The following is a 12,638-nucleotide window of genomic DNA, read 5'->3' on the forward strand; positions in this document are numbered from 1 at the left end:
CAGGTGCAGCCCCCGCCCCCGGCAACACCCCCACCCCCTCTGCTGTCCTGCCCACCCAGAGATAGCTCCGCTGCTGCTCCCCATTCTGCTCCCTGCCTGGCACATTCTTGGCACTTGGTGAATGTTCAAGCTCCTTTGGGTGGGCCCCCAGGGGCCAGGAGGGGCCTGGCTGTGCCCAGGGCTGGCCCAGTGTTGGTAGGACTCTTAGACCCTGTGACCCACATGGGTGTGGCTCGTCTGCATATGTGATGGGGTGCGGGGTGGGGGGCTGGGCTCCCGGGTGTCAGCACACAGGCAGGAGTAGAGGGGACCCGTGGCCAGGCTGCACCACCTGAGGCCACCAGACGGTGGGGCAGGCTCTGCGCCTGGTCAGCTGGGCTGGCTCCTTATCCTGCAGAGGCAGGAATAAATCTGTGTTGGCTCTGGGGGTGGCCCTGAAGTCCTAGACCCACCTGTCACCTGTGGCACTGAGCACCTTTTCCTCCCTTGCTGCCCCAAAATGGCAAGAGTTAGTTTTTGGTGAGGAGATGCTGTGCAAAAGTGAGCTGACCCGGTGGGATCAGGACCAGGGGTCCCTCAGGGACCACACCTCCCTGCCCCTCCCTGCCCCGCTCTGGGAGTGCTGCCCGGCTGATCGTCCAGGCCGCAGGCAGCTGAGGAGGATCTGGGGGCACCACTGACCACAAGCCACAGCTGAGCTGGCGTGTTGCCTCTTGGGAATAAAGCCTCATGTGGGCTGGGCTGCAGTGCTTGTTGCAGGCAGGGCCTTGCCACACCTGTCCATCGGGTGAGCTTATCCAGGTGTGGTCCCGTGCCCGAACCAGACGGGCAGGCGCTGGGAGGTGTGGAGAGGAGTGAATGGAGAACGGGCAGTGGCAGCCTGGCCCCGTCTGGCCAGGGCCTTGCTGAAGTCAGGTTGCCGCAGGGGTGGTTTGTGTCATTATTATGAAAACAGCATGTGCAAACGGCATAAAACCCAAACCAAATAGAGATGCAGAAAGTGCCATCTCTCACCTTGGAGCTGGGAGTCCTGGGCCCCTCCACTTTGTGGGGTGATTCCTGGGTCTTTTCCTTGTGATCCTGGAACCCCAGATTGGGCAGACATTGGTGGGGTGCCTGCCCCTTCTGGCCGGGGTGCAGAGGGGACTGTGCTGTGGGTCCCTGGTGACAGGATTAAGTCAGGGGGTGTGATGAGCACCAGGAGAGCCTGCTGTGGGGTAGGCCAGGGATCGGGAACTCAATGGGCCCTGTGAGCGTGGGCCTCTGTGGGCAGAGGGAAGGGACTGCTCCAGTCATACAGCTGAGCAGATGGGTGGGCAGGCCGAGGGTGTGCTGGAGTGGCCTGGGCGCAGGGGCGCATGAGGACTTTGGCTCACTTGCAGGAGGAGCCGCTGGTGCCCGGGTTTGCACATGTTCAGGAGGACAGGTCCAGCCATCCTGTGGTGTGACTGACCATGCCACCGAGGGTGCCGGTGGAGGGCTTCCTTCCAGACAGCATAGGCCTGTGTGGGGCTGCCACGGGACAATCCTTGTGGCCCTCTGGCCTGGGACACATCTCGGTGGCCCATCCCCAGGGCCAGCGTTCAGCATGGGGGGTGTGTGGGTGGGCGGCACACAGGTGGTGTGTGCTGCTCAGAGCGAGGATGGGCCTGGTTGGGCCTCAGGCTTCCATCTGGCAGGGACTGCTGGGGCTGAAGGCTGCGAGTTGCGGTCCCTGTACCCCCACTCCCACCACCTGCCCGGGGGCCATTGGCTGATGGGCCACAAAAGGCATTCTGTGCCCAAGAAGAAAGACCCGTTGTGTGGCTGAGGAGCGGTGGGGGGCCAGGGATGCTTCCTTCCCTCCGGTGTCCTGAAGACCCTCTCCCCTGAGAGGCCGAGTCCCCGCGGCCCCTGAGGCGGGGTGCGTCCTGGCCTGCTCAGGCCCTGCTCCCCTGGCTGTGGGGCTCCTCGTGGCTCCCCTGCACCTCCCGCGGTCCAGGATCTGCCTCACCCCAATCTCCCTCTGCCCCCTGTCCTGTCTGGGGCTCTTGGCCTTCGGCCTGCACCTTTGCTGCACCTCCTCCTGTGGGACCTGTGCCTTCTGGGGCTCAGGGCACCATATATCTGAATGGAGGAGCCCTTGCCGAAGGGCATGCTGGCTGGCCCCGGGGTGGGGTGGGGTGCCCCATCTTCACAGCAGCACACAGCTGGGGCAGGGGGCCGGGCCGGGGGTGGGTTGAACTCAGCCTGCGCCCTGTTCCTCTGGCCCCGGCCAGGCATCATGCCCATCTGCTGCACCATCTGCGGGGCTGGGCCACTGTGTCTCAGATTGAGGAAACACGGCCGGGGTCCCTGTCCTCTTCCAAGAAGTACTGGTTTCAGCCAATGGGAGCTGCCTATGGCCACAGGTGTCTGGGTGAGGGTGGTGGGCTGGGCGGGCCTTGGGAAAGGGGAACTCGCCCACTGGGCCAGTGTGAGCACCACTTGCTCACAGTGGCAGCTGCTCGCAGAGACGCCAGTGCTCCTGGGCCTCGTTCCCCTCCCAGGCTCCCGCTGCTTGCGTACTGTCACCCTGCATCGCCCGTGGCCGTGGGACCCTGAGCCAGCGGGCCGGGGGCTGATGGCACCGCCCCCGTGGTGGGACCTGTCCCCCACACTCGCCATGAGGCTGCACTTCCTGGCCTCTCTTTCAGGAGGGGGCCTGGCCTGGCGGGCTGGGGACCCCAGGTGGCTGGCAGGTGAGGGCCGGGATTGGCGGGCCTGGGGGCGGCCTGGCCTGGGGGGGGGCTACCATTGACTCACCCGGGGGCTGTGGAGCTCATGGCATGCGTGGGGGCCCAGGTGAGGGCATGTTGCTCCTGTCCCAGCTCTGGCCACTGCCATCCCTAGCGGCCTCTCTCCTTGCCCTCGATGTGCATGTGGAGGTGACTCGTCTGAGGGCCCGTGGGCATGGCCGTGATGGAGGGCTTGGGCCTGCCAGACCCCACAGCCTCAGCCTTAGGCTCAGCCTGTTGGATGTGTGGGCACTGAATTCTGGGGTGGGGTCAGGAGGGCCTCTTGGGGTCTGGCCTACTCCCCTTTGGCACCTGGGAAACCTGCGGTGGAGACCAGAGATCTCGTGTAACTGGAGGTGGCTGTGGACTCCGGGTGGCCGAGTTGGGGTGGATGGGCAAGGGGCTGGTGGCTGGAGAGGCAGGAGGCTGAAGGAACCTCCCATGCTGATGGGGGGCATGCCCCTTCCTGTCCCCCCCTTGCTTGCTGCAGGGGTGCCCGTGTCGTGGGCTCACCCGCACTGGGGCCTGTGTGGGCTGCTTTACCTTCATCGATGCTCCTGGGGGGACACAGTCTTCTGTGCCCAGGTTCAGGGGAAACTGAGGCTCAGGTGTGCAGTGGCTTTCCTGGTGCCACAGAGGCCTAGGGAGGGACTCCTGGTCTGCTGGGGTGGGGCTCGGGCCACCTCAATCCTCCCGGCCTTCTAGAGTCCTCTGGCAGTTTGTGGATGTTTGACCCTTAATGTCTCAGCCGCTCTCTTGCGTCTCTGTGTTGGGGCTGCGGCCTGGCCTGTTGGTGTGTGGTGCAGACGGTGCAGAGGGTGCAGGGAACCACATGGTTGGGCCCTGAACACCCCGCTGGACACCTTGCTGTCCTGACCAGGGGCTGCCTGCCCCTAACCTGCCCTTTGTGAGCCTTTCCCGCACTCTGCGGTGTCAGGAACCGAGGGACGGTCATGGGGCATGCTTGCCCTGCACACTTGTCCTGGGCTGGCCCTGGCCTACTGGTGGCCTGTAGCCCACCCTGGGCATCTCTGGGCCCAACTCTGCCCCTGCGCTGGGCTGTCCTGGCCGAGTGACCGTGAAGGCCCACTCGAGGCAGGCCCTGTCCTCCTACAGCAGAGAACTCCGGCATGTGGCTTGAAAGCAGGGGCTCCATCTTTCTGGCTTCAGAGGGGTCAGCGGGCATTGGAGTTGAGTTCCCCCCGCAGCTCTTCCTTGAGGGTAAGAACTGCTTATGTGAGGTCTGTTGTCTGCCTCCACGCTCGACCCTGGACAGGCCCTTTTAATTCTTGACTTTGGTGTCCGTATCTGTAAAACGTAGGCAGATAGAGAATTTTCCAGGTCAGCTCGTCTTTTGTCATGACAGACATTTACAATCACATAAAATGACTTTTACACAGAAAAGATCCTGAGCCTTGAGGCCCTCTTCTGTGCTCTTGGACAGAGGATGGGGGACCCATTGCATCTTGCTGGGCGGCTTTCAGCTGGAAGTGAGCAGAGTGTTGTGGTTGTTACAGCCCACGTGTGTGTGGCAGGTGGTTATCGTGGGCATCTGGTGGCTGGGCCAGGCTTTCTAAGTGTCGTGCCGGGCATGCTGACGGTCTTCCCGTGGATGGTGGGGGGACATTGCGCTGGCCACTTGCAGATGAGCTCGGAACGTGGGGACCTGGCTGCTGGGCATTTGTGTGACTTTGGGCTTTTCCCACTGTCCCCTACTTGCCATCCCATGCCACCACGTTTAGCTCTTTCCACTTGTTTATTCCCTGGAAAGTCATCCCAAGAGGGGTGTTAGCATTGCGTGTGATGTTGAGTCAACAGGCCCTGAGCAAGGACGGCTTCTGTGAGTCAAATGCATGAAGTTTTTAGCCTCTGGAGTCAGTGGCGGCTGTTTTGAGCACATCAGGCTTTCTACTTGTTTCTGAGGCCTTTCTGCCCTGGGCCTGGGTCATGTGGCATCTGGGTAAGAGGGGGTATTGTGCTGGAAGCCTCTGAGGAGGGAGGTTGTTCTGGGCAACACATCTGGGTGCTCTCAGGGCCAGGTGCTGAGGGTTCCCCAGGCATCCCACAAGTTGTATGTTTTTTGGGGGAATCCAGATCCTTTTCCCACATGGCAGGGGCTGTTGCCCCCTGGACTCTGTGTGGGTTTTAGGATCGGGGTGGGTTTGAAGTCTCAGAAGGCATGTTTCTGGGCCCCTGCTTCTCTCTCTCAGATGCCAAAGGGGTGTCCCCACTCTCTCTGGATGGGGTATGAGCCGGACGCGTCTCTCTATTGGGCTTGCCTCCCCCACCCAGGCCTCTGCACCCAGCCTCACTGGGCTCCAGCTCCTCGGGGCAGGGGTCTGGTTGCCCGAGCCTCTTAGCAGGGCCCTGCCATTGGACACACACGTTGGTCACCTGGTCCTGTGGTCCTCCATACCGCCCACCTCGGCATTCAAAGCTACACGTTATTTGTAGTTCATGGGAGCTATTTGCAGTTATTCCCAAAGACAGTAACCAACAATGGAACATACTTTCTCCAGGTTCCCTCTGCCACGTTACCTCTGGCCTCGGCCATCCCCGGGGGCTGCTCTTGAGACCCAGAGAAGTTGGTGAGCCCAACAGGGCCAGGAAGGGCATGGGGGCAGGGACCGTAAGGGGAGAGGCCCCAGCCCCACTTGGCCAGTGTGGGGGAGGTAGGAGTGCAGTGGTGCCAGGGGCCTTGGAGTTTGGGGGGTGTATAGTGGGGCGCCATGGTGGGTGCTGGCAGTGACAGTGGACCACGGCCATCCTGCCTGGTGATTGGCAGGAGGGATGGCCACAGACAGGGCATGCTGAGGCAGCGGTGGCCTGTGCAGCCAGACCTGAGCTTGACCACTGTACCAAGGGGGCTGCTGGGGTATTCGTGGAGGGCAGTGCGGTGCGGTTGGAGGTCGCGATCCTCCAGAGCCCAGCGGGGGGTCTTCTGAGCTGTCTGTCCACCCCCCCCTTCTGCCCGGAGACCCTCTGGTCTGGGTGCTTTCATGGGTGCTCCCTGTAGTCCTGTTCTGGGTTCTAGGGCAGGGGCTGCAGGGAAAGGAGGCTGCCTGTCTCCCTCCACAGCCACGCCCCTAGCCCCCAGCTATGTCAGGAGTCAGCGGCCCTGGCCACGTGGTTTGCTGTTTGCAAGGACGGGGCAGAAGTCATAGGGTCGGCCAGGCCTGGCCCCGTCCTTGTGTGGCCCCCTCCGGCCTCTGTCTCCCCTCTGCCTGCACGTGCTGGAAGCCCAGAGCAGGAAGTAGTGGGGGGAGCTTGGGACTCCAGCCCAGCCCGTCAGCACCACAGGCCCCAGACCAAGCCAGTCCAGCCAGGGACGGGGCTGTGGGGGCCTCGCATGTCAGCCTGTGCAGGCCCCAGAGCGGTGACAGGCTGGGAGGGCTTTCAGCCTGGGCAGGGTGGGGGTGCCATGCCGAGGGCCAACTTTGCAGAGGCTGCTCTGGCTTTGGTCGGGCCTGTGGCAGGGGAGGGAGGGTTGGGCAGCTGAGCTGTCCAGGTGAGCACCCATAGGGGACCCCGCCCCTGTGGAGGGGAGGTGCCCCTGCTGCAGCTGACACGGGGAAGCCCCACTGCAGCAGGCAGACGTCCTGTTCTCAGTCTGTCTCACGGTGAGGCCCTGTCTCCAGTCTGCAGAGCTCTGCCAGCTGGGCCCCCGCACACGACTGGCACCAGCCTGGTGCTGCCGGCTGAGTCAGTGTAGTGTGGGTGAGCCTCTGCCAAGGGGAGGATACTGTGTGGCCGAGGCTCATGGCACGTGGCACTGGGGGTCTTGGGAAGCCCTCCATGAACCCCCGGGAGCTGAGCAGACCCTGTTCTCCAGGGACTCCTGGCTTGGCCCTGCTCTGACCGCCAGGTGTCCCTGGGTCACCACGTCCTGGGGCTTTGAGCTTTTGTGCCCACATCCATGAAAGGGTGGTGCTCTGTGGGCAGAGGGGGGCCTCGGGGTCGTCCCCAGGTGAGACCAGTGCACGCTGGGCCTGGAGGAGTCTCACCCTCAGCAGCCCCTCTCCATAACTGTTCCAGAAAGCTCTGACTGGCCGACCACCAGCCTGGAGGCCCCTACATTCCACCACAGCTGGATGGGGTGTGGGCAGACTTAACCCTGGCTGTCTGGGCAAGTGTGTCTCAGAAGCCAACAGGGATGCAAATGAAAATTAGAAAAACAGCCAGAGTGGGTAGAAAGCATAGGCGTTCCACGACAGAGCAGGGCCTCCGAGCCAGCCAGGGCAACACGGCTCAAAATGAAACAAGAATCATTTCTTTTCCTGTTGAAGAGAAACTGGCTCGCCCAGCCCGCAGGCTCGGGGCCCCTCCCCAGCGAGGTACCCCGCCGCAGGCGGGCTTTCACCAGGAATTCCCCCCCTTCCCACCTGCCTTCCTCCGCAGTCTGGGCAGCTCCCCACGGGGGTTAGGGACAGTTGAGGGGACATCCTGGAGGGGAGGCTGCGGCGCCCAGGAGCCCCTGCCTGGCCTCGGAGAGGTGAGCGTGCTTCCCACTCCCGGCACTCCATCCCCACGGTGGGCATTGCTGCTTGGACACCGGGTCCCATCGCTGCTTGGACACCTGTAGCTTGGTGCTCGGCCACGCCACTGGCCACGGGGTTCTTCACTAGGGCGGAGGGTCCTGGCCAGCTCTCACTCTGTCTTGGGAAGAGCCTTGCCCACCAGGCCCTCTCCCTGCCTGCAGGATGGGCAGGGGAGCCCCCCCCGAGAGCTCCTGTGATGACGTTTACATGGGGCTGGGAGTGGAGGCTCTGCCTAGACTCTGCGTGTGCGATACGGGATGTCTGTCGCCAGGGAGACACGCCACGCCTGTGGCGTGGCAGGCTCGTGGGTCTGGGGAGCTGTTTTGTGGGGGCCGGGGTGGGGGCTTTGTCACTGCACGTTCGTTAATCATGGCTGGCTGCCAGCTCCTCTGTGTTCCTTTTGTCACCCCCCTCTGTGCCCATGCCCCCCCCCCCCCCCCCCCCCCCCGTCGGAGTTCCAGCAGGTACCGGGATGTCACCTGCGACCACTGCTGGGCCTCTCCAATAGGCAGCACCTGTTAGGCCACTGAGCGGGAGGTGTGGCCCAGCTGTCTGGCAGTAGCCCGAGGTGGTCTCCCTGCTATGCCCTGCAGAGACACAGGGGTGTCCCATGCCAGCCTGCTGAGGGTGCTCTGGCCACAGGGCTGGAGACCAGCCCCGGGGACTGTGCGGGACCCCTTGGCATCTTTCTGGGCAGGGAACACAGCATTGTTGGTTGGGGCCCAAGCTGGGCACTGCCAGTCACTGAGCTCTTCTGACTCCCTCCTCAGTGCTGGCTGGGTTGGCTGGGCTGTCCTCACCTTTGGGTCCCTGGCATGGGTGGGTAGCACCATCAGTGAGGCCACCTGAATCCTGTTGCCTGCTCGGCCATTTCTGGGATGGCAAGATGTGCGTACTTCTCGGTAAAATCAGATGTCTTGGAACTCTCATAGAAGGACTGGTCTCAAGATTTGGGGGCCCTAGGTGGTGACTGTGTGGTTTGCACTCTGGGGCTAGGCATCCTTTGAGGTTTCTGCTTGTTGAATGGATGGAGAAATAGCACCCAGGGAATAGGAACCCAGTTGAGCACTAGGGATGGGACTCCCATCCCACAGCCATTGACTCAAAACCACCAGCCCTGACCACTGCCTCTTCATGTCCCTAGGCCTCTGAGGACAGGCCTGCCTGCTGGTTCTCACTGGGTGCCCATCCTGCCTGTGGTCACATGACTTCTGGAAAACCTGGCCATGCCCATAGCTCTAGGAGGCCCTGGAGTCACAGGGAAGAGGGAGGGAAGGTAGAGAGTTGGCATTTCCTGAGCTAGTGTTTGGGGGCGTCTGTGTGGTATGCAGGTTGGAGCGAGGAGGAGGTGTCTGTGCTATAGGCCATGTTGCTCATTATCCACAGCCCTGAGTGGCCTTTGGGATCTTCTCCCTGTAGCACCCAGGCACCTGGGGCAGCCTGGTGAGGATGGGCTGGGCTAGAGAGGCAGGGCTCTGGAGTGGGGGGTCCAGCCCCACCACCCTGGGTTAGGCTGCAGCTTGGGGTGTGTCCGAGGCATGCCATGTGCCCCCCTGTGCTCCCCTCCTTGTGTGTGTCTCTAAGCGGGGAAGACTCGGGCACATGCTGCTCTGGAACTCACCTTCCTATTCTGTTCCCTGGTGGTTTGAACAGTGCTCCCCCAGGCTGAGCATGCCACTCAGTTCCCAGGGTTTTCCAGAGAGGGCCCAGCACAGGCCTCCATCGAGTGCTGCCAGCCTGCTGGGTGATGACAGCGCCTGCTGCAGGAGCTGAGGGTAAGGGTGCAGATGTATTTCGTTAACTCTCTAGCTGGGCCTGGTGTAGGGGCTGTGGCTGCAAGGACTGGGGGCATGGAGGGCAGCCTCCAGCAAAGACCCTGGCCCTCGTGCCCCAGGCCATTAGTGCTGTCACTTCTCAGCTCAGCTCTCCTGGCTGGCTGCTCATAGGGACCCCCTCCTGGCCACCCCTTCCCCTGCTGTGCTCCTTCCTCTTCCATGGTAGCTGGACTCCAGCTGTACCGCTGCTACTGGGCTCTGTTGTAGTACCCCTTCTGTATGAGTGGGCTGGGCGAGGATGGCTGCCCCTCACCAACTCCGGCCTGCTCAGTATGTCTAGCAGAACCCCAAAACACTGTCCCTTGTGCTACTTGTGGTGAAACCTATCAGACTCTCTGGGCCTTAGACTTTTATGTGTGCAGTGGGGCAAGATGGGGGTTTGCTCAGATAGTGATGATGATGGTGGTGGTGGTGATGGTAGTGATGATGGTGGTGATGGTGGGTGACAGTGATGCTGATGGTGGTGATGATGGTGATGATGATGATGTTGGGTGATGGTGGTAATGGTAGTGATGGTGATGATGTGGTGATGGTGGTGATGATGGTGATGGTGGTGATGATGATGATGATGGTGGGTGATGATAGTATTGATGATGATGTTGATGGTGATGAAGGTGCTGCTGATGGTGGTGGTGATAATGATGACAATGATGGTGGCAATGGTGCTAGTGATAGTATAGATGTATTTGTCATTGAGTGCTCACTGGATATCAGCACAGATGTCCTACCCTGAGCTTTATTATGGAGAATGGTTTCCCCTGTTAGGCCCTTTGGGCCTCAGTGGTGCCTGTGTCCATGAGGGGCCCTGTGGCCATGCGGGGAATTGCAAGGGGTGTTCCCTCTGCCTTGGGGAGTCTGAAATCGGTCAGGATGGAGGGCTTTAGATTGGTGTCTCCTGACTAGGACCCAGAGGTCCAAGTACTTGTTCCTGTCCTCACACACTGGGACGGGCCTGACTGGGGCCCTGTAGATCTGGGTTGCCAGTCCTGCGCCTGCCTTTGTATCCATTTCCACCTGACCAGTCATGTTTCATGCTGTGCACCCTCTGTGCCTTCAGTTCATAGCCCCTCACTTCCCCCCATTTCCCATGTTCCCACTCTGAGTCAGCCCCTGGTCATGTATTGGGGGCCATGGTGGCTCCAAGGGCAGCTGGACAAGGTCGGACAGGGGGCTGAGTTCTGCGTTCCAGGAGGGAGAGCCCAGCTGCATGGCTGCTCCTGGAATGGGGGACAGGAGCCAAGCTCTTGTTTTCCCTGACCTGGGTGGAGGTCAGTGACCGCAAAGGTGGGTTTGACATTTCCAAGTCCTTGAGGTCTCATGCTCAGCTGGGACCCAGGGGCCCTGAGCTCACAGAGGCAGTGGCTAGACCAGAGTCCAGGGCCCTGAGCTGGCCCACCCACTCAAGGCCACTCTGAGACATGGACACCTGAGGCTCCCCGGGAAGCCCCAGACCCTTCCTGAGTTTTGGGTGAATGCTCAGTCCACGGTATCTGGTCATTCAGGGCCCCTATAAGGCCTTGGGTCTGGGGTCGTCCATAGTGTCTGTCCCTTACCTCAGAGTATCCTGCTTGTCCCCTGGCCTTCAGTGTCCACTGTGCCTGCCCCTCCTCATCCCTTCCCTCCTGGACCCATGGGCATCTCTCTCCGTTGCAGTGCCTGGGAGCCAGCTGGTGGTCCCCATGAGGCCTATGGGAGTGAGGTCCCTGTTGGGTGCCCAGGGACCAAAAGCCCTGGGAGCCATTTCCTCTGCACAGGTGAGGGCTCACTGTGCCCCTCCTCTCTCCCCATCTCTCCTCTGGGGTCTGAGTAGACCTGGGCCACCGTGGGCTCCAAGTAGAGCTGGGCAGGTCCCCAGTTCTGGCCCCTGTGGGCCCGTGAGCCTGCTGAGCCTGGCAGGGGGAAAGCCCCTAAGGCTCCATGCCTGATACGCTCCCCACCCACTCTGCTTCCAGGTCCCTAGTGCTTGGGGCAGGGCAGGAACAGGGCAGGGTTTCTCCTGCCCCCCTGTGAAGGCCCAGCTGACTGGTGTCCTCAGCAGGGCTGAGATTTGGGGCTGGGACCATTGGGTTGGGAGAGGGCAGGGTGACCCCAGGGGAGCTGGAATTTCAGCCCCGGCCCCCTGAGCTGTTAGCTGACACTGGAGAGGAGGCCATGGGTGGACCGCGCTCCCTGGGCTGGAAGTGGCAGGGCCCTGGGTCTCAGCCCACCCTTTGCGGGGGTGGGGAGCAGGCACCGGGCACAGGGGCCACCATGGTGCCTCTGCCTTGGGTGCGTTCAGCTTACAGAAGGGGAGACAGGCGAGGGAGGGCCAGCCTGTGAGCCCCGAGGGCCCGGCAGGAGTCTGCTCCCAGGGCCCAGCACCTCCCCGTGTCAGCCCCATGTCCTAAAGGCCCCTCGGGCTGTGGGCCAGTGGCAGCTTCCTGCTTCCCCTGCCTTGTCGCCTCCCTCAGCTTCCCCCAAACCCAGACGCGCCGTGGTCCCCACCACAGCCCCCTCCAGGCCGCCACTTCTCCCTCCCTGGTGGTGGCAGGGGAAGCAGTCCTTCCGGAAGGTGGGGACCCGCAGTGGGTGTCCCCCCCCACCCCCGGGAAGCTCCTGAGGACCTGCCGGCTCCTTGACGTGGGGTTTCAGTTCCGGGGCCGGGGGAGCTGGTGTTGGGCACCATTCTTGTTCTTACGGGGTTCTTCCTTAGCCCCCATGCCCTCCTCCTCCTGAGAACTCCCTCTCCGACCCCCGTGCCCTCCTTCTGGCCCCTGGGACCCACCCCCCACCATGCCCCGTCATTGGGCCTCCTGTCACTCCCCACCTCCCGGCTTCCTGCCTGGCCGGCCCTGTGCCCTCTTCTTTTTTACTGGCCGTGTGGCTGCAGGCTTGGACCCTGCCCCAAGTGGTCCTGCAATGAAGGGCCTCAGAGGAGGCCTGAGCCCCCCTTTCTAAGTGCTGGGGGGTTCCCTGGCTGCCCAGGAGGGGCAGGGCCCCGGGGGCGCACCCCCACCCCACCGCAGCAGGGCTGGCATTTCCTGCCACCCACCCCCGTCTGCCAAGTGGGGACCGGAAGGGAGTTGGTGAGGGTTCCCTGGATTCCTGGTGTGGGGTCTCTCCAGGGCTCCCTTTCAGAGGGAGCTCCCTGTGTAGCTCAGGAATCTTGGAGAGTGGTGGAGAGTCCCTCCCTCCAGGGGCCCTCAGGGGCCACCTGCTCAGCCATTCCTGAGTGGTGTATGTAGTTTTTGCTTGCAAGGAGCTACGACGGGAGAGCTCATCACCCCAAGGAGCAGCCCCCGCTGTTGTTAGTCACCCGGAGTGCGTTCTTTACTTTAAAGTTTACCAGACGTAGCTCTTCACCCTGAGGCTCTGGGGGTTCTGGAGCTGAGATCCCAGGGCATCCTGTCTCTGCCAGGGCTCTGAGGCTGGCCTCCAGGTATTGGCATGTTAGAGGCACTTCTGTGGCCTGAGAGCTTTTTGTGTCAAAAGACAGATCTGTGGGCCGCTTCTTCCACGTAGCCTGCCTA

At 62.1% G+C, this 12,638-nt stretch overlaps 1 protein-coding gene across 7 annotated transcripts in view; it reads left to right on the forward strand.

Annotated features, from left to right (window-relative positions):
• RXRA (retinoid X receptor alpha) overlaps nt 1-12,638 on the forward strand; it is a 93,756-nt gene that overhangs the window by 50,071 nt on the left and 31,047 nt on the right. Inside the window, exon 1 of one of the 7 annotated variants that reach the window (XM_072748233.1) lies at nt 2,458-2,720. The exons of 5 other annotated variants lie outside the window; for them this stretch is intronic. In XM_072748233.1, coding sequence (XP_072604334.1) covers nt 2,603-2,720 — 118 coding nt within the window. In that variant the 5' untranslated portion in view covers nt 2,458-2,602. Of the gene's footprint in view, nt 1-2,457; nt 2,721-8,345; nt 9,070-12,638 lie in introns of those variants that run through there. One more of the 7 variants, XM_072748236.1, reaches the window with a different exon arrangement.

This window comes from Vulpes vulpes, chromosome 2, assembly GCF_048418805.1.
Source record: "Vulpes vulpes isolate BD-2025 chromosome 2, VulVul3, whole genome shotgun sequence".
Lineage (NCBI taxonomy): Eukaryota > Metazoa > Chordata > Mammalia > Carnivora > Canidae > Vulpes > Vulpes vulpes.